General features: G+C 34.8%; 1 protein-coding gene across 2 annotated transcripts in view; it reads left to right on the forward strand.

The window, feature by feature from the left end:
• Positions 1-23,338, forward strand: part of LOC106877218 (TRAF3-interacting protein 1) — a 202,974-nt gene that overhangs the window by 89,083 nt on the left and 90,553 nt on the right. For both annotated transcript variants that reach the window (XM_052968703.1, XM_052968704.1), the window contains 2 exons: positions 5,892-5,955; positions 21,430-21,529. In XM_052968703.1, coding sequence (XP_052824663.1) covers positions 5,892-5,955; positions 21,430-21,529 — 164 coding nt within the window. The remainder of the gene's footprint in view (positions 1-5,891; positions 5,956-21,429; positions 21,530-23,338) is intronic.

Here is a 23,338-nt window from a genome sequence, read left to right on the forward strand (position 1 = left end):
TTTTTTTTGTTTTTTTTTTTTCAGGAACAGCTTGATGTATTGGCAAACAGCCAGCTGTTTTGGAGAGCATAAACATTAAAGTTGTTGATAAAAAGTTGGTTGATGTGGAGGAGTTGAAGTCCTCTGAATATTGGAAAACAGTTACTTATATTATGATAATTTGCACAAGGTATCGAATGCCAACATCATGACTACTGCTCAATGCTCTCTGAATACTGTAAAGACTGTGAGATGTGACATGGACAGCCACGATGGGGACTACCAAACTGTAGCCAGAAAAAAGGTACACAGTGGACTTTCTGACTGTATCCACATGCCAGAAATAATCCAACAGGACAAGCTGATGAAAGATTCGAGCAAAAAAACCTGGGCTTTGGTGAGAAAGATGGATGTTGGAGTTGCCACCATGAAGCTGACTCTGAATGAGGTCTTTTGCTGCCACTCATTCAAGAGGTGCAAGGGACAAATTATGACAGCCAAGGAGAACTGCTTGATGAAGACAAAGAAGCTCTTGAATAAGCTGAGGCATCCTGCTGAGCCGAGGATCATCTGGTTTTTCTCAGATGAAAAGAACTTCTCCCAGGACCGGTTGCACAACACCTAGAATAACAGGTGGCTTGCCTACAATCCCACATATGAAAACCAAGTCCCTCCAAACTGTGATGATCCATAGGGGTCTCACCAGTGAGGGTTATGTCATGCCACTCTGATTCATTGAACAGTGTCTTAGGTTCAGTTCAGACAGCTGTGTAAATCTGCTGGAAGGTCATTTGTGTTTCAGCAGGATTTGGCTCTTTGCCATACATCCAGAGTCAGAATTTCCACAACTTCACCAGCCCCAATTTCTGACCTCCTAATTCCCTTGATTGTAATAATCATGGATTACTATGTAGGGGGCATGACTGAGACAAATACTAACTGCTCTGCTGGTGGCCAAGATCAAGGTGTTTGAAGATTTTCCCAGGGACACAGTGAGGAATGCATGCACAAGATTTCAAAGCCATCTTGAGACCGTGGTGGAAACTGAGGCTGACTGCTTTAAATTATCTATTATCTCCCAACCATAATCTAGTTGATATTTTTTTTTAATTTTTAAAATACTTTCATTTTTGGGATGAGATATTGTGTTTTCTTTACTTTTTATGCAAACTGTCAAATTTAGCCTGAACAGCCTATATGGTAATAAATATGCATATATATATATATATATATATCAGAGAGTTAGGGGTTGAGGATTCAACCAACTAAGGGATAGTATCTATCCAATATACTGCTGGGAGGGTACCCAATTATTGTTACACTAGTGTTATGCCAAGTGTAATAAGTGGGTGCGAGTAAAAGGGGGTTATTTTACCCTAAATTTATATAGCAATAAGAAAATGGAGGAGAATATGTGGTATCCAGCGACTTGCAGACAGTGTATTCCATTGAATTAATTTGTTTATTTTGTAACGAAAATGACAAAAACCACAATATACAGATGCTTATGACATACCATGTCATATTAACAATTAAGGTTACAAATAGAAAGTACATTTAGCAATTGGAGAATATGCAGAAACTTACAGCTGTAAGTTCCTGTATATTCTCCAATTGCTAAATTTAGAGAACCAACAATATACAATTCACACAATGAATATGGACCGTATTTTGAGTAGAATATAATCGTTATCAATTTATTGTGAATTGTACTGGTTTTATCTTCTATAATGTGGCCACGAAATGTGCATAGTCAATACTCTACCTTCTATTTTATCAATTTACTAAGTTGAATTAAATTTTTAGTCTAGTATTTTATAGTTTTTAATGTATTTTATACTTTTCTATTGGATTTTATAGATTTTAAAATTAGTATTTTGTAGAGTACGTTTTTCTGGATGGTGATTGGTCTCCTTCATTGTGTGAATTGTATATCAGTGGTTCTTCTCTAAATTATATTTATATACATATATTATTTATTATAAAATTCAATTTGGTATTACTAAATTGAATATTCCTGTATGTTTGGAATTTTACATTCCCTAATATTATAATAATTATGATTATATATATATATGCATATTTATTACCATATAGGCTATTCACATATACACTGAGTTTGTTGATAGACTCATTGTTATTTGGTGCATTTTAGTAAAAAAAAAAAATGGACGTAGTTTTCTTTTTAGGATAGTTTGCTCCAGTGCCTACTGAATCTTTCATTAATATTGCAAGCTGTCACACCTACACAAGTGTCAGGGAAGCCTATACATAATCTTCTTGTCATCTTATACAGTGTAATGCATTTTTTACTTTGCAGTGGCTGTATGTATGTTTTGTGATATATATTTCACAACTGTTTTCACTGTTGAAAGGCTAGAACTTGAGGCTAACTTCCTTCCACTAATCTCAAAGTCTTTGTAAAATATCATGGATAGTTTCTTCCTATCTTGATTAAAAGATTAAAAAAATCATCTATATTCTCAGTGGGAGTGGCTGTGTGGTAAGTAGCTTGCTTACCAGCCACATGGTTCTGGGTTCAGTCCCACTGCATGACACCTTGGGCAAGTGTCTTCTGTTATAGCCTCAGGCCGACCAAAGCCTTGTGGGTGGATTTGGTAGACAGAAACTGAAAGAAGCCCGTCGTATATATGTGTACATGTGTGTGTGTGTCTGTGTGTGTGTGCACATGTTTGTGTGTCTGTATTTGTCCCCCCAACATCACTTGACAACAGATGCTGATGTGTTCATGTCCCTGTAACTTAGGGGTTCGGCAAAAGATACCGATAGAATAAGTACTAGGCTTAGAAAGAATAAGTCCTGGGGTCAATTTGCTCGACTAAAGGCGGTGCTCCAGCATGGCCGCAGTCAAAAATGACTGAAACAAATAAAAGAATGATTAAGGTGAACATATAGCAGAAATAGATAAAATGAGTTCCTCTAAAGATGTACAGACAATCAATTTAATAGTTGTGTGTTTTTTTTTTTTTTTTACTTTAATCTTGAGATTGGTTTCTCAAAAGATTCCTCAGATTTATGAGTCAATTCGTTGTTGGATTTGGAATTTAAAATCATCTCACTATGTAACTTATTGTTATCATACCATGTACTGGTCTTATTTACTTTATTATTTCTTCTTATTTCTAACTACTAAGTTGGCAAGCTGATCATTAGAACATTGGAAACCATGCTTTACTACATTTATTCTGACTCTTACTTTCTGCTTATAAATCCTGCTGAGGTTAGCTTTGTGTTTCATTCCTCTAGGGTCAATACAATAAAAGTATCATTCAAGTACTGGTTGGGGGGGGGGGTCACCCTCATCATTGCTGTCTTTGTACTTAAAATAGAAGCTATTATTATCTCAAGTATTTTCCAAAATCTTTTTTGGTATAGAAAGTACATTCTATGTGTATCATTTCTTTTAAGAATATTTTTCAGACTTCTCTTTTACTATTTTATATACTTCATGTCTATGTTCTTGTATGTATTCAAATCACTATATTTAGAAAATAAAATTTTGATTATGTTTTCGCTGTTCTTGAGATTGGTCCATTAGTGACACATCACCCACCATCTTACAAGGTCTATCACATGGATGTTCATCTAAGCAGTTTCCAGCATAACAAAATGTTTCCTGATACCTCCAGAAATAAATCAAAGGTGAATTAAATGATTAAATTGGCTTTCCACGAAACAGTTACTTAAGATTCAATACTGGTCTCAGCTCAAGTCACTTTGCAATCAAGCACAATCCTGAAATATATTTGTGTTTCAAATTTAACACATTTTGTACTAAACCACCTGGTTCTATGATTAAAAAAATCAAAAAAAACTTCCAGTTTTAGTGACTGTAACCATGCTGGGGCACCACTTTGAAGAATTTTTAGTTGGATAACTTGTCTCCAGTACTTATTTTATTGGTGTCTTCTGCTGAACTGTCAAGTTTCAGGGATGCAAACACACCAACACTGGTTGACAAGCAGTGGTGGAAGGTAAACACAGACATGAAGAGGCAAACAGAGACATTCATACACACACACATCTACACACGACAGGATTCTGTTCAGTTTCCATCTATCAAACCACTCACAAGGTATTGGTCAGCCTGAGACTATAGAAGATATTTGCCCAAGGTACACACAGCTACTAAACATTTTAAGTGAACTATCTGTGTATATGAAGCTAAGTATCATAAAAGTTTCCTGTCATTTTCACATATAATTTTGGTTTATGTAAGTTTTTTTGTTCTTGAATAAAGAACATACATCTCTATAGTGAAATTCTTTTCTGTTTCTGCCATTTTCCTACCTTAATTAACTAGTATCATCATCATCATCATCATCATCACCACCATCATTTATACCATGGATCAGACAGAATTGGCTGAGACAGATTTTACTACAGATGGATGCCCTTCTTGTCACCAACCCTCACTTGTTTCCAAACAAGGTAATAATGTTCTGGTCTAGCAAACAACAGGGCGTAAATATGTGGTGAGCTGAAAACAAGCAACACCATTTGAGAGAGCCTTTTCACTACAATGCCTGCACAGCATGTCAAGACATGTCAAGAAGCTTGAACGTGCTTTACTTTCACAGTTAAGTGCAAGCAAAAGACAACACCAGTATTAACAATGGGACTATTTTTTTACAATCATTAACACTTGTGAAGTCAAGGAGAAATACAAACACACTCAAACACATGCATGCACATACACACACACGTACATGCATGCATGAGAAGACAGGCTCCTCCAGTTTCTGTCTGCCAGTTTCACTCACAAGGTAATGATTGACTCATGGGCTATAGTCTAGAATGGTACTGAACCTCCTAACTACATAGTTGGCAAAGCAAATTTCTAAATAACACAGCTTGAACTTATCTTAGTTAAAATGAAAGACCTTGCTCCTGACTCCTATACAGGACCTCCAGGACTGATGGGTGGGAGGGAGTCAGGTGTTCTCAAACCTGAGACTTTGACCAAATTATTGTTTTGGAGTGGACTTCACTTTAGGTACTCAAGTGCTAGGTGATGGTGTTCAGCGGTGTGATGGAACTTGCTGTGCAGGTGGAAATTTTGCTTTTTGGGTTTGGTGTAGGTAATAAGAAATGACCCATTGTATTTCACTCAAGAGATGCTAAAATCTGTGAGAACTCAAAGAATTAAAAAAAAAAAACCAACAGCTATTATTTCATTGAATTTACATTAATAAATAATTAACCTTTTCCATAACCACAGATCATAGGGGCCAGTGATTATAACTCTGATGTCTTTAGTGTTGATTAACCAACTGAAGATATTTCCCTAGAGTTTCCATATTTATTCCCTTCACATTGACATACAGCATGAAATATCCACAGGCGATTCAATTTACTAACATTGGAGCTAAGCCAGCCTGTAATATTTATGTTGCCTCAGTCTATTATAAATGTTAAAGTTCTATTGTTGATGCATCAGCTCTTCTGTTGTTTGAAGTGTGGGTATTGTTTGGTATTACTGTTATCCAAAAGATATTGTTGATATTATTTCATGTTGCTGTCATTTATTTTACGTCATGACGATCTTGACAAATATTATGGTTGTTCAATCAGTGACATGCACTTTTTAAAAATTTATTTATTTATTCTCTTTACGGTGTCATCATACTTTCTCAGATATTCAATTTAAAGTAGTTATTAGAATGCTAATTCAGCTTAATTACATTTTCTGTTCTTCTATTGAATACATTTTGAATAATTTATTATCTTGAAATTGCTTTTATTTCATTACACCATTTATTATCTTAAATCTGCTCTTTTGTTTTTTTACAATATTTCTTATTGCAATTAAATAATCCAGTTACAGTGATGTATCTCATCTTTGCTTGCATATCTACCCTAAAAAAAAGAAAAATTCTATTTTCTTTTAGGATATTACACTGCGAAAATTAACTCGGCCAACATCTGCAAAAGGTTCAAGACATAAAAAAGAAGGTAAGTTTGTTTACTTGTTGTCAGTAATAAAGAATGCTTACAGATGTTGTCTCTATAGGAGACTTTAAAATAAATTGAAAAAGTAACAGATACCATGACAATAATATTGTAGATGTTTTATTTTTTTCTCATTTTAATAATGCAAAAGTAGAATCTTTTGAAATTACAGGTGTTTATGCATAAGAATAAAGAATTGTTGTCTTTGTGCAGACTAGAATAAAATCTAATCTAGAATTTATGTAGAACTTACAGTAGTGTATGATTATAATATAGCCATTGCTACAAAGATGCACAATTGAAGGTAACAAAGAATTCTTAAATTTCCATTATCATCGTGGCTTCTTTTGCCACCAGCTTACCATTTTCTGTTATGATATTCTTCCAAATATTTGTCTTCTATGATATTTCCATCCATTCTATCAACATCCCTTACTATTATTGACACAACTCTACACTATTCAGTAAACACTGCATCACTATTTCAAGTATTTTTCTTTAACATGATGCAAATGATTCAATTTTAGTTGGCAGTTATACTTTAGAATATTTTGAGTCAATTTACAGTATCTATTACAGCTTTCATCAAACACATTTGGTTTTTTGATTGCCCTTTTACCAACAATTTTCACATTCCATTGTAAGATTTGCATTATTATTTTCTTCTTCTTCTTCTTCTTCTAACGATATTTACTTGGGTAAATTGTGGTTTTGTGCTATGTTTTTTATCATTTTACATTTTACATTATTCATACCTTATAATGGATACTTCATGTTTTTGAATCATATTTGTAATTTATTGCTTCCATTCAGTTTTCTTTTGTTAAACAAAGGCAATATTTTACATTATGACCAACAGTCATCCCCCCACACACACACACACACACCTTCCTACTTAAGTTTGCAGCTAGTTTTACTGTGTATCAATAATTTAGAGATTGTGCTTAATGCTATCTGAAATCATTTTAATTAATGTATTTGGATTTTTCCTTGTAATTAATCTTTTTCCCCAGTTGATTACTTTCTTCCAATATTTCCAGTTTCCATCCATGAGCTCTAATATCTTATTGTTGATATTTGTCAGATTATTTTGACTAACTCCTTCGGAGTTATTCCTATATCTGCATTTTAGTAATTCTTCCATATCAAGTTCTATATAATTTTCACTCACTCTGAGTACTGTATCTTTTTTTTCTTTTTGTAGCCATGCATCTCTCTTATTCCTGTCCCTCTATGATATTTTAACCCCTCATTATCTGGTATAAAGCCACCCACCTCAATCCTACATCATCCCCTCAGTGGAGGAAGTCTTGTTTCACAAGTTACTTGGTGATCTCACTGCTGCTGGTGCCATGTAAATAGCACTCAATATACTCTAAAAAGTGGTTGGCATTTGGAAGAGCATCTAGTTGTAGAAACTATACCAAAGCAGACATTAGAGCTTAGCATACTCCTCTAGGTTGTCAGCTCTAGTCAAATCATTCATCCCACACCAGTACAGAAAATAGATGTTAACTGATGAGGGTGATGATGATGACAGAACAAGTAACCACTCTTTCTATAAATGCTTTCCTTTTTAATTATATTTATATTATTTACTTACTTAATTTTGTCTAGATTGTATTTCAGGAAGTTAAACCATAAAACTGAAGTTACATTTTTCTGCTAAATTTCTGTCTCATTTACTTTAATTGCATTTTCAAATTATTTTCTTGTTCAGCTTTTGATGTTGATTTTAATGCTTTCAGAAATGTTAACTTAAAAGATCTTTCATTATTTAATCATACCTTTATTAAAACTGTTATTAGTCTTCTTTTCCATATATTTGTCTTTGCCTGTATCTGTTGACTTCTAGTTTGGAGTTCAATAGTTTGCACTCTATTGGTTTCAAAAATTCTAATTGAGTAGGAGTCTGTAGTAATTGTAATAATTGAGTAAGACTCTAGATATAGATATTTCATAAAATTTGAAACATTAAAGAAGTTTATATAACTTGGCTCTTTCCTTCATAATTTAGTTGGCTTCGTGTTATTACACTGTCACTATACAGTTGGTAATAATTTTTATGTTTGGCACATGGCATCAAATTTGAAGGCAAGTGATATAGTTTATTAAATTTACTCCAGTGTATAGCTGCTACTTTTAAAAAAATATTCTTGGAGAAATGAATATTAAACACAACCATGTTAACCTTTGAACATATAGAAACTAATTGTCTTGTATGTAGAGACTACAAGACATTTAGTTTGACATTCTATTCTAGATCAGTCCTATATGTATTAGTGGAGGCGCAATGGCCCAGTGGTTAGGGCAGTGGACTCGCGGTCATAGGATCGCGGTTTCGACTAAATCCTTCATTTTGTCCCTGTTAATCTCAGTTGTTGGCCAACCAGAGCAAAGTGCATCGTGAATGGAAAAATCTCCTGACCAAAATTCTGAAAAACCCACTTCTGGTACACACATTTTGTAACAGCATCTTCTCTGTACACAGTACATATCTTCCTGCAAGTTTCCACTCCTTTCTTACCCTTTTTAAAATAGAAAAAGGCATGACATGTTAAAAATATTCATTTTAATTCTCCATTTTCTCGGTGATCTTAAACACTCCAAATACCACCTATCTTGTTGCAAGTTTGCATCGAACTATGTTAGTGTATCAAGTATCTAATGAGTATGCATACACAAAGGAAAAAAAAAAAGCAAACAAACTTTTTGGTTAACCATTATCATATTTTGTCATCACTTAATGTCTGTTTTCTCTGCTGGCATGGATTGTACAGTTTGACAAGAGCTGGCAAAACCTGGAGCCACACCAGGTTCCATTCTCTGTTTTGGCATGGTTTCTACAGTTGGATAGCCTTCCTGACACCAACTATTTTACAGAGTGTACTGGGTGCTTTTTATGTATCACCAGCACCAGTGCTTTTTATATGGCACCAGCACTGACCAAGTCACCAGTATCTTGCAAGACAAAACCTCCTTGACTGGGAACTGAGGAGTTGTATTGAATGGGTGTGCCAGTTGAGAGATTAAAGTTATATAGGGACAGAGATAGGTATCTTTCTGTAGACTAGATACCTGGATACCACAGTTGGAAAAAGAAAGGGTGAGTTTGAGAGTAAGATAAAGAGAGCAATAGTGAGAGAAATATTGGAAACAATGTATTGGGACATGCCCTCGAGGGACATTAGGGGTGGTGAGAATAAGTGAAGTGATATAGAGGTTTTGGGCTGGGTGAATGGACATGATTGAGTTGACTGAAGCAATGATGGAGGGAAATATGGGAGAGGCTTGGGGCGAGAGGTTTCAGTAGATATGTCAAGGCATTAAGGCGAATAGCAGGTAAGCAAGATGGAGAACTGCACGAGGGGAGAGAAGGCACAAAAAAGGAAGTGATTGATAGGAAAAAGTAGATGGGGGAAGACATTGAGAAATGGAAGTGATTGCGGTGTGGGAAGAAAGGTAATTAAGAAAGCCAGGTGGGATTTAGTATACACCTATTCTGCTCTCAGGTGATAGGGAAGTGATGACTACTAGGGGATGAAATATGGAGGGAGACATTGATGGAGTAGACATGGGAATAGAGTAGAGCCCCTCACAGACAAGTATTATCAAGGTGGTTTTAAGATATCAAGTCTGCAATGGTGGACAAGTCTTCTTGAGCACTGCAAGGCATCAGATATCTCAGTCCTTCGTTATTTCCTTCATAAAGCTCAGAATTCTTGAGAATGGCTGTCAATACTTTGCCCCATGTCTTCCTGGGTTTACCCATTCCAAAAGTTCTATCCATTTTTAGTGATTGGCACTTCTTTCTGCAACTGTCCACATCTGTATCCATCACATGACCAAATCAGTGCAGTCTTCTCTCTTGCATACTGCATTTAATTCCTCTTATGCTTATCTTTTCTCTTAATACACTAATGCTTTGTTGCACATGTACACTGACATTTCTCATCCAGTAGAGCATGGCAGCTTCATTCCTCTCTAGTCTTCACATGTCCTCTGAATTCAGGGCCCACATCTCAATAGCATGTAGCATTGCCCTTTGCACACGTGTTATACAATCTCCTTTTCACTTGGAGAGAGAGACCTTTAGTTGCCAACAGAGGTAAAAGCTCTCTGAACTTTCTACATCTTTTTCTTATTCTAGCAATTAAACTTCTCGTACATCCTCCCCCACTGCTAATTAGGTCACCTAGGCAGCAGAAATTATCCGTTATTTCTAGAAATCCTCTGGAGCATTTGAGAAAATCAATTTCCTATATGAAACTGAACTTGGTATGTATGTGTGTTTTACTGCATAACAACATGTATTGGTGTGTTGGTTTATATACATCCCCAACTCTTAGAAAAGAGAAACTGATAGAATAAGTAACGAACTTAAATTAAGAACTGAAGTTTATTTGACAGTGATTGGCTGCATTCCAATGACTAAAACCAGTAAGAGTTATGAAATGAAAATATAGTAGTAGAGATTTATAATCACTTCTTATGATGAGAAATACCTAGTTATATGATTTGGTCATATATATATATATCTTTAAAAAATTGTGTGTGGGTGCCTGTGTATGTGTGCGTGTGCATATGTATGTAGAAGGAAACTTCATCATTAGTATCTGTACTGGGTTATGTAATAGAAGCTGAAACCCCAAAAAATTATTGAAGAGTGAGTAGAATTACATAGAATTATATAATGTTACAAATCTATTAAAAAGTTTGTCTAGAAGACATGCACACACACATACACATACACACACAGTGTTGTCAAGAAATTTGGGGTTTAGTCACACTGTGTGATACCTTGGGCAAGTGTCTTTTGCTTTAGCTATGACCATGTAGTCAGTAATTAAGTTGGTGATAACATTTTATTACAGCAAGCATCACAAATTTAATTAGAAATGATTATGCTGTGATAAAAAGATACATTCAGCTCAGTCCCTATTATTAACTTGGTGTAGATACATAATTAAAGCAGCATTAAATTATAAACACCATTCTTAAAGTGAGTCCTTTTACAGCTCCTTGTCATGTAGAGGTTAATACATGCTAATATGTCAGTTACTGTGACTGCATGGTTACAGGAATGGTTTTACTTTGAGATTGACTAAGACTAATGATGTAGCACTTACATCTTTGCTACAACATGTAGGATCACGGTGTAGATGTATGAACATTTATACGATTATTTTCTTTATGCTTTTCTGTTTTCTTTTAATAGAAAATTGGAAGTTGTTTTGCTACTTATATTTAAGGTTTGAAATATTTCACAATCTTGAAAGTAATACAAAAAAAAAATGGTTACCAAAACATCAAAGCTAACTAAATTAGAAGTGACTTATTTTCATTTACCTCATATGCAATACATTAAAATGCTTAGAGATACAAATACTGGATGCACAACAGGTATAGCTCTGCTATCACCACCAGTAAGAGCCCTAGTTGAGAAGGGCCTCAAGCAAAGAGATACCATCTCTCCAAAATTCTTTATCGCATATCTAGAAAGGGTCATCAAGGACGTTGACTGGACAGGTGGCGTGAGCATCAATGGTGAGCAACAAACACATCTCTGATTCACAAGTGACATTGTGTTCTTCGCTGAAACCACAGACCAGCTGCAGACCATGCTGACAGCTGTATACTCAAAGCTTAACAGTGGTTCTTAAAATGAAACAAAATATATGCAGCTGGAAGATGTAGCACAAAGCTGAAAAGAATTGGGAAGCAATGAAAGTGAGGAGGGAAAGGAGTGTACCTACTTAGGTTACACAATGTATATGCACCTAGATATGGATGCTGAAATCTCAAAGAGAATAAAGACAGGAAGGAAGGCATTAATTTAATAAAGGATGTGCCCCAAACAAACCTGGACAAGGCCAGACTCTTCAATAGCACCATCCTCACCTGCGCTTTTATACTCTGTGGGATGGGGGCTATTATGAAGAGGAGAGAACACTGATTGGCTACAATGCAAAGAACCATGGAAAAATCAATACTAGAAATATCATTGAGTACATTCAAAATGAGATAATTCAATGCCTTTAATGTGAAACAATTACAGGAAGCTATCAAGAAGGAAATACTAAGTCAACTTGATGAGCTCATTGAGGATTCCAGTTTGCTAGTTTAGAAAATTAGAAGCTGCAAATGGTAAGCAAAACCTGCAGTCCAGCAAGAGCCTGGCTGAAGAATCTGGAAGGAGACAAAGAAAATGTTACAGAAATGGAAAACAGTGAAGAGGAACATGAATTATCACCAAGTATTTCATTCGCTGAAAAGTGATCTTACAATATTCAAGAAGGACTTTGAGAATTAGAGATTGAAGAAATTGATGCAGGCTGCAGAGAAAAGTTTTTTAAAAAATTGTGTAAATTGATTGTCATTAAAATGGATCATTGCCCTTCAAAGTACAGTGCAGTATTTTAGCTTGCTGCATTTACAGTACCTGTGTTTTAAGAGGTTAATAAAACTTGTTCTTCACTTAAATTATACTTATATTTCTTCCTATTTCTCTTATTTATGTTCAGAATATTAATGATGATACAGGTGCATATATAGAGTTTTAATGAGTTTTATTAAGTGCTATATGGTTATTTAAAAAGTGATGATCAGTTCTCCAGAAAATTCACGTATTTGGTAACCCTCTGGTCCCAGTGGTGCAGTTAGAAGGTACTATACTCTATACCTCACTTTTGTTTTGCGGTTAGGTATAGTATTAGCTTGAAAAAACATTTTCTATCAGGACTTTAGTAATTTTCTGTGTATGAAGTCAAACATAAATAAAATCATTTTCCTTTCTATTTATTTATTTTGCATGAAGATTTCCATGTGACTGTTGGAACATTTCTTGTCATATGATTTTATTGACCTTTTCTGAAGCTTTCCGGTGCAGCCAAGTACAAATTTAACTTACGTTTTCCCAAGCTAATATTCTATAATTCAGATGGAAGAATATAGAGTTATTAAGCATATACATGAAGTTTCTGTATCTTTTAATAGCACAAATTATTTTCCTGTTGTCAATTCATACAGCTATGAAAGTATAAGATGTATCTCCTCTGATTCTATCTGCATTATTTGTAGTCAATAAATCAATACTTACCAATAAGCAAAGTAAGCAGTATTTAGCAAAGAAAAGAAAAAAAATAATAAAAATTGCTGAAATCTCAGAAAACTAGTGATGTTCTATGTTGGCAAAAAATATTAATATATTTCACAAAATAAGATTGTGTGCATGAGGAGAGGTAAATTTTGATGTTCCATGATAAAACCTTCCTTAAAGAAAAAAAAAATGAATAAATGAAAAATAAAATTTAAAATTTGAAAACAAATAAGACAGAAACAGTGATAGTGTACAAAGTCTTCTCTCTAAACAACAACTATACTTATTTTGTGAATTTTATTAATATTGATTATCATAAGAGCTTAAACCAAGTTTCTTAGAATTTAGCCAGACTAATTTAATAATTAGTTTATTTTGAAGTCTAACATGTGGCATCATCTTCTCTGAAGAGAGCATTTCTATCATCATGTAAATTTAGGCTTATAACATTGTGAGTAATCCAAGAATTGAAGCTAGTAACATGTCATGCTTATTTCTGGATGGCAGAAATTACCCAGATTTTGACACTGATCTGTACTCCAATTATTTTAAGAAAATTTATGCACTAGTAGAAAACTGCCTTTGTGTGTCAGCCTCATAATTTCTGATCTTTTTTAAAGATTATGTTGGATTTCCAATAATCTTATCTACTAGATTACAATTTTGTAACATAAGTATAAATGTTAAAAGAATATGTTGACTCATATGATATAATCAACCAGCAATTACATTACTCCCTCCAGTGTCATGCTTATTTATTCACATTGCTTTGATTTAATCATGTTCAAGAGGGTTATCAACAATTTTTGTTCATAATTTCAACTTTTTACACATAAGCCTAAAATGTTGTCAGTAGGCTACCAATGATTCAGTTATGTATTTTCAGTAAAATCAGGGATATTTATTTTTGTGACATTGCCACATTATTTTGGATGATTTTCTGAAGGACTTCACTTCCACTATGAAAATTCTTTGCTTCATTGGATGAAAATTCAGAAACATATCTGACTCATCCAAAGACAAGTCACTGCTATTTTCTTTTTTTCTTCTACATTTTATAAGTTTACATGTATATATCCTTCAAAGTTAGAATCACTACTTGCTGAAGCCATATTAGTATAATTGCAAAAATATTGATCACAACTCAAACTATGTACCATTAAAAATTTTCCAGTATTTATTGATTATATTTAAGCAGAAATGACTTTATCTCACATTATCTCAGAGCTTTGAGATTTCAGTGATGATTGTTTATGTCTGAAATGACATTGTATGGTAAGTGTGAAAGACTGAATCTGACCAGTTTGAACCTTAAGTAGGTAGAGTATTTGAGCTGGATATGGACTGTTGAAATGCCAAAGTTTTAAGATGAATGTAAATGTAAAAGGTTAAATGATTTCTGTGACAATTAAGTATGCTGTTTAGCCCTAAGTCATCCCTGATTGACTTAGTAAACCTATAATCAAAGATATTACAACACCATCCTGTCTCTTAAAGAGTATTTAGGACTACATCATCCATTGTGTTCTTCCTTTCTCTAGCAGATCAAATTATCGCATAATTTTTCTGTATTTACTTACGGCAACCATATTTGTTCAGATATTAAGACTATACTTAATTATTGAGCTTTCAGCACAATATGCACTGCCTCCCTTTCTGTAGTTCTTTCTGCTATGTAAACTGTATTCTATTGTGGAATGTTTTTTAATTTCTCACCATATATGTTCTGCCATTCTTGATTTTATTGCTTCACCTAAGATTCACATTTCAATATTCCGTCATTCTCATCTTTAAAACATCTGTTTTCCATTTCATAAATATTTCTTTATATATGAAATTTTTCAATGCATAAGTGTCACACATAAATACTTTTCATTGTATCATCTCAATAAAATATTTACAATTAGGTGAAGCCACAATGAATTCCAGTTTTGTAGCCACTGCACTTTTGTGAGTAGATGCAGATGTTAGGTAGTTCTTGAGGTGGGCATTTATTTGTTTATTGTTTTAAAGTACTTTACAAGTGGAACAATGTACTTCGTATTTATAAGTTTTGTCATTTGTTACTTGAGCAGCCATAATTTCTTTGTGCATTTTGAAAAGTGTAGAAAGCATTCTTAGTGGAAGTTAGTGATTTATTAAAGTCATAATAAATCATTAGACCATTGAGTTAATTTTTTTTCAGTTCTTTTATCAGTGAAATTTCAGCTTGAAAAAAGATAAATATATTTGTGAAAGATATCAGATTAAAAAGCAGAACAAAGTAGGATGTCTTATTAAAAAGTGTTTGTTATCATTATTATTATTATTATTATTATTATTATTATTTTATCTGAATGCAGACTGAAATTTAAGGAAATATTGAAAGTTTTATTTTTTATATTCAATTTTCAGTTTGTTTTTGAATTCTGAATAAAATCTTAATTTAGTTTTTAAAAAATATTTATTCAATTTTTTTCACTCTCTAATTTTGCTTTCTGAAAATGTCATTTTTATTGATGTTAATTTCAAATTATATACTAAAACAGTAAAAAGATATATAGGAAATATCTTTTTCTGTATTTGATTGTAAAAATAGTTTCATTTTGTATTGAGAGATCTTTGTTCTCAAGTGTTGAAAATGTAAGGAAAATATTTACTTTTCATCACTTTGCTGTACTAACTATTAGTGATGTTATTTAACCCATATCTGTCAAAATTATAAGCTCCATCATAATAGTTGCTGCTGGATTATCTTTAACACCTAGTGATATCATTAATAATTAAAACTGGTATCGGGAAAAGAGGAACTTATCCTCAATTCTGAAATCTGATGCAAATGCTTGCAACAGTGGAAACTCCAGTAAAGATGCCAAAAGGCCACGTGATAACATGAGAGGGAGTAATGGATTAAGTGTACCACCCAAGTTAAATACATAGAAAATTGCATAATAGTTGGATAGTGAGTAATATTGTATGAGGAGAGAAAGGTTGTTGGAAAGGCATGTATGGACATCAAGAACAGTTAATGGTAACATCAGCAGTAATTGAAAACAGCAAGAAGAGAAACACATATTTAAGCATGGCATAGATACATTAATGAACCCAATACTGTGTAACCATATTTCTGCTTGGTGCAGATACAGAATGTAAAGTATTCCTAGTGCTACTGTATGCTTTGCCAGAATGAAGACATCAGTACCATTGCAAAATAAAGAGATTGTTAAAAAGTAATCCCATTTCCATAAAAAAGAGGAATTATTTCCTCTTCTTTTTCCTCCAACTTGATTTCTTTAACAAATCTGCTGAATTCAAACCACCAATGGTTACTAACACTGTGAATAATGTGTAAACTATTTTATCTCAATGGGTCATACAAGAATGTAGTAAAAAACAGTGCAGAGATGGTGAACCTACTAAAAACACAAGCCAGTGAGGGAGCTTCTGCACTCATGCAAACTACTAGAAATTGTAACCAAATTCTCTCAAGTCAGATTTTGCTGTTTTAACCTTTTAGCATTTAAACCGGCCATATCTTACCCAGATATTTTATTTGTTTTATGTTCAAACTGGCCAACATTGGCCTTTCACACCTACCCTACAATGTTAATCTAAAAATATACAGTCACATCACTGAAATTTCAAAGCCACAAAATAATACAGGATTAATTCAAAACTATGTGAATAAATATTACATTTGACTTGACAACGTAATCTGATTGCTAAAGGGTTAAAAAAAGATATGTTGGCCATTGTAGACTTTGGTGTACAAAAACACAGGATGGCCACTGTCAGAATACTTTTAATTATAATTCTGATTAATCAGGTTTGGCTTGGGTCTCAGCAACAACAATTTAAAACTTACATGATTTCAGAAATAATTAGATAAATACATCAAGACTCCTTTAAGAGGTAGAGGTTCAGTTGAATATTTAGCTAGATTTAGAATAGAAACCTTATTAATGTATATGAAATTGATTTTGTGCTACCTAAAGAAACTCAGTGCAAGGAATAAGATTATAAGTATAGACATCTCAGTTATAAACTACAGCCATCTCACTTATAAACTACAGTTTCAATTTAATAATGCAAAGTTAATTAAACAGGAGAACCAAGAGAAGGGAAAATAGAGAAAAGAAAAAAAAAACATTTCTCATGCTGTCCTAAAGCTTGCATAGTTATGATATATTTACCACTGGTACAGATGGCAAACCTTATAAAGAACGAGAATTAATCAAAGTAACCACAATGGGCCTGGTGTAAAACTTTGAAGCAACTAAACATATATTGTTTGGTCATAAATTAAGAAGTCATGTAAACAATGAAAATCAATCTTTTGTCTCTGAACATGGAAGCAATGAAGTCTTAGCGGAAAGTGAAATGCATTGACAAATAAAAGATTTAAGGACAACAGTCCTTCCTGTGGTTATATGTGATAATATAGATGATAAAGATGAAGTGAACCAATATGAAATGAACAGGTGCTAAAAAGCTTTGGACTAATGCAAAAATAGAAGTTTCTTTCTTCTTCTTAAGGTCAATTGCTACCTTTGAGTGGCACATCAGGCAGTCAGTGATTGTCAATTATCTTTGTCTCTGGCCAACTGGTATGCTTCTTCCTAGGTGATGATCAATCTGTCTAGGTCTTCTTTGAAGGTACTACACCATGTCTTCCTTGGCCAGCCTCTTTTTCAGGAGCATCCAATCCATGGCTGCTTTGGAAAACCTCTCCTCTGGCAGTCTTAGTATGTGTCCAGCCATTTTGTTTTTAGCTATACAAAATCAAGTTATTCAATTAACCAAAAATATCAAAGCTATCAAAAACTCTCAACATATAGTAAATAATGAGGTTAAGCTCAACTATGCAATCAGCACAATACCAGATTAAGACATCAACATTAACAAGCACTTACCTCGTATTTACCTGTTCATTCTTTATGCAGACTAATTATATTTATCTACAGATGTAGACAGATATGTTAATTGTACAATATGCATGTGAAACTTAGAAATAAATTATATCAGCATCTACCCAGTACAGTATGTGGGACATGTCTGTCCAGACTAAGGAAACTTAGGGCAACATTTTGAAAATTGCTATAGAAAGTGTAACATGTAATTTACATGAGATACTTTCAATTTAGTAATCCCAACGGTACATATTCATCAAACCCCTCTCCCAGTACTGTAAAAGCTGTCAAAATAAACAGGAACACTATTAACTCTTTCGTTATGTTATCTCTGTTTAAATACACAGCTTTGGCCTCAGTTTGTTTGGAAAATTATGAAGAATCTAGTAAAATAACTTTGTCATTGTTAACCTGGTGTTTGAAACATAAATTAGTATGAAATTTTGATGAGCAGTTTTAATTTACATCATACAATATCAGGAAGTTTGTAACATAGCACCAGTAGCAAGTTTTGGACAGATTGGTACCAAAAGGGTTCAGAAAAAAAAGAAAAGCAGTTAAATCTTAGAGCAGTTTAGATGTTTATACAAACATCTAACTATAATTAAAAATAATGCTATACACATAATGGTGAGGAGAAATATCTACATGCATCTACTGAAACCATTTAATAATGCTTGGAAATCTAAACACAAGAGCACACATGTTACAGTGAGGTTAGAGTATCTACAATTAAACAGACGTCAGTATTTTTAAGTACTTTAGTATATGCTTTCAAATTTTTGTACAAAGTCATCAGTATTTTTTGGGTAGGGGGTAAGTCAATTACAGCAACCCCAGTGCTCAACTGGTACTTATTTTATCAACTTTGAAAGGATGAAAGGCAAAGTTGAGCATGACGAAATTTGAACGCAGCACATAAACAGCCAGAAGAAATACTGCTAAGCATTTTAGCCAGCATGCTAATGATTCTGCCAGCTCACCACCTTGGTACTTTAATATTTTAATGTCCAGAAGGATAAAAGTGGAGTTGACCTGGGATAAATTTTAATTCATGAAGTTATCATGCACAATGGAAATCAATGTGAATAAATATCCAGTTTGTCTGACTCTCTATCTCTTCAGTTATCCACCACCCTTCTTGTTGCTGTTGTTGTTATAGTAGTAGCAAGGTGTATGACTGAGTGGTTAGAGCATCAGACTCACAATCATGAGGTAGTGAGTTCAATTCCTGTACTGGGCTGTATGTTCTGATCTTGAGCAAGACACTTTATTTCATATTGCTCCAGTTCACTCAGCTGTAGAAATGAGTTGTGACATCACCAGTGCCAAGCTATATCAGCCTTTGCCTTTCTGTTGAATAACATTGGTGGCATGGAAAGGGGAGGCTGATATGCATGGACGACTGTTGGTCTTCTATAAACAACCTTGCTTGGACTTGTGCCTTAGAGGGTAACTTTCTAGGTGCAATCCCATGGACATTCATGACCGAAGTGGGGTCACCTTTTTTAAGTAGTAGTAGTAATTTCTAATATAGGCGTAAGGCCTGAAATTTAAGGTAAGTGGTTTAGTTGATTGAATCCTGTTCCCAGTACTTTATTTGTACTTTGCTTTAATTGATGTTGAAGTTATAGAAAGTAAAGTTGGCCTCTGCATGATTTGAATTCAGATTAGTGAGAGCTGGAATGAGTACCACAAGGTATTATATCTAATACTCTAATGACTCTGTCAATCAACATTAGTTTAAGGTGACAGTATTAATTTTATGAGTTCTTAACCAATATAAATATTGTCTTCTGGTACCAATCTTATTAATTTTGTCGCTCCAGTGAAATAATATATATATATATATATATATATATATATATATACATACACACACATACCCAGGCCTATTCCCCATTTTCTTTTTAGGAGTGGGTAGCCACTACGCATTCCATTCATTTCCCAATTTCCCAGCTCAAAGGAACGAGCACCAGTCTCTACTCGGGTGATGGCATAGAACGTAACCCCCAATATCAACAGCGGGGCCTGACAACATATACTGGTTTACCTCCACTGCATCATGCTGGGTCTGTACCCCTTTGTGTAACACCAAAATCTACTCATCCACCCACAAACACTCTCCAAGCTTTCCTATCATTTATAAACTCTCTTGCTTCTCTCACTCCAACATCTCTAACCACCAAAGCTTTCATCACTCCATCCATCTACACAAACTGAGGTCTGCCTCTGGTTCTGCTACCTACCACTTCAGCCTTCATCCCCCTCTTTACTACCCGCTTGTCATCCATCCTCTCCATGTGGCCAAACCACCTCAACATTCGTCTATCCAATTTGGTGGTGAGCTGGCAGAAATGTTAGCATGGCGGAAAAATGCTTAGCGATATTTCGTCTGCCATTACATTCTGAGTTCAAATTCCATCGAGGTCAACTTTGCCTTTCATCCTTTTGGGGTAGATCAAATAAGTACCAGTTACACACTAGGGTCGATGTAATCAACTTAATCCCTTTGTCTGTCCTTGTTTGTCCCCTCTATGTTTAGCCCCCTGTGGGCAATAAATAAATAAATTTGGCTGTTAATTTTCTCTCATTCCTGCTCATCTTCGCACCTCCTCATTTCTCATCCTGTCCATCTGTGTCACACCAACCCTTAGCCTTTGGACATCTCATCTCAAACACATCTAGTCTCCTCCTTTCCATCTCACTTAGCCCCCCACCCCACGTCTCTGCACCATATCACATTGTCAGTACAATTGCACCCTCATACACCTTTTTGTTTTCACACTCAACCTTTTATCTCTCAGCATACCTTTCACAACTCTAAGTATCTTACTCCCCTCCCTCACTCTGTATCCCACCTCCTCAGCCAACCTCCCCATCCACCATTACATGTGACCCCCAGAACCTTAAAAACACTCACCTCCTCGAACATCCCTATTTATACTCACATCCATCCTACCAGCCATTCCATCTCTCAAACATCTCATCACCTTACTCTTGGCTACATTCATTTTCAGTTTCCTCCTCTCACACACTCTTCCAAACTCTACCACCAGTTTCTTCAGTTGCTCTTCTGAGCCCACCACCAGTGCTGTATCATCAGCAAACAATAACTGACTCACCTGCCATTTCTTTCCATTTTCTTCTACCATTTGGGCTCCCTTACCTAGGGTTCTAGGTACACCACACCATCCATATATAAATTAAACAGCCACGTAGACATCACACAACCCTGTCTTAACCCCACCATCACATCAAACCACTCACTTATTTCAACAACCATCCTAACACACACCCTACTTTTATAAAATCTCTGAACAACTCTCAACAATCGACCATATACACCATACAACTACAACACCTGCCACATTGCATCCCTATGCACTCAGTCATATACCTTCTCTAGAGCCTTTATGGACCTAGAGAAGGCATGTGTGAAATAATATTACTATTAATAATATTGAATATTTTTTTCCTAATTTGCAGAAAATGAAGTCTCACCTGTACCTTCTGATATGCAGCTTTCATCAGCAGTAGAAACTACTGATGGCCAGCAGACAAAAGTATCTCCCAAGGCTCCAGAACAGTATGTATTGTATTTAAATATACTGTCACAACTATTCATGTTATTTATGATATATGTTATAATATTCTAAAACCAGACTCTTTTTACAATCATTTTATTACTATAATTAAGACTATATATGTAACCATAGAAATTCTAATACACTACTTCAATGATGATGTTTGTATTTCTTATTCCCAGGTTTATTTCATACTATATGATACTGGGTTTTGTTGTTTCTTTAGCTGCAGATGAAGAAAATGAGGTCTTTCATTGATTGGTTTTTCTTTTTAAAGTTTATCAGGAGAAGAGGTGTGGAAAAAGCAGTGTCAATGACTTTGCAGACTGGTGAGATCGATGCAGATTATGTCCAGTTTGAACTTAAGCAAGTCACTGTCATTGCAGGATGAATGTGGACGGGGAGGGAACTAGAGATCTGGTTCCAATGCTTACAACAGAGTAAACTTGTGACTATATTAGGGATGCCGAAAAGTAATGTTCTTTTTGCAAGCAAATAGTCTGACATTATGTAGCATGAATAGTTTACCAGCTGTCTTCTAATAGCTGTCTGAAAAAAGAGCTTGTATACTAGGCCAAAGTCATGGATTCCAACAGTAATAGACATACATCAGAATGATGGGCACCTTGTTCAAGGAAAGATACACACAGCATCTGACATCATTCTGGGGACAAAAATAGAAGACACGTGACATCCCTATCCAATATGATAGGGACATTGAAAGAAGCAAGCAAGCAATCCCCAGATAACATGGAGCATTATTGCTAAGGCCAGGAAGTACAGGGGACAGGGTATCAAATGTGAGCTTTGCATTACTGAAAAGCTAGACATCATCCAGTCAAGAGATAACATCTTAAACATTAGAGCTGAAACTTTCTCTTTCTGCATGCTCTACCAATATTTCACACTCCAACATTTCAAAGAACCACCACCCACTCTATTGATCCCACCAGGATAGGTTTCTTTCCTCTGAATGTGAACATTAAATATATACATCATATGAACTCCACACATAGAAGACACATGCCTTAATAGTGAACTCCCTCAATATACAAACATATGAATATTACACATACCCAGCAGATAACATGATATAAACAAACTTATCATTCAGCACAGTTTTTTCCAAAAGTTAAATCCAAGGGTGATAATCGCCCAAAGATTATTAAGTTGTTGCTTAAGAGTTGTCTCTTTTGATTTCTTTAATTTTTTTTTTTTACCAAAAGTTCTCATGAGACTTTCTCGTAAATTCCTGTGCTTTTTGTGTTTTAATCCAAAATGGATTGACAACTGGTATTGGTGTGTTTACATCCCTATAACTTAGCAGTTCAGTAGAAGATACTGATAGAGTAAGTACCAGGCTTAAAAAAGAAAACAAGTACTGTGGTCGATTCATTTGACTACAAATCCTTCAAGGTGGGGTCCCAACATGGCTGCAGTCTAAGGACTGAAACAAGTAAAAGATAAAAGAAGGAACCTCAACAAAAGATATGTACACTCACACACACATACACACCCGTGTATACACATGTGCACATGTCTGTGTGTTTGTGCGTGTATATATATATTTATGTGGAGGCGCAATGGCCCAGTGGTTAGGGCAGCGGACTCACGGTCATAGGATCGCGGTTTCAATTCCCAGACTGGGCGTTGTGAGTGTTTATTGAGCGAAAATACCTAAAGCTCCACGAGGCTCTGGTAAGGGATGGTGGCGAACCCTGCTGTACTCTTTCACCACAGCTTTCTCTCACTCTTACTTCCTGTTTCTGTTGTGCCTGTAATTCAAAGGGTCAGCCTTGTCACACGTGTCT

Source organism: Octopus bimaculoides, chromosome 6, assembly GCF_001194135.2.
Source record: "Octopus bimaculoides isolate UCB-OBI-ISO-001 chromosome 6, ASM119413v2, whole genome shotgun sequence".
Classification (NCBI taxonomy): Eukaryota; Metazoa; Mollusca; class Cephalopoda; order Octopoda; family Octopodidae; genus Octopus; species Octopus bimaculoides.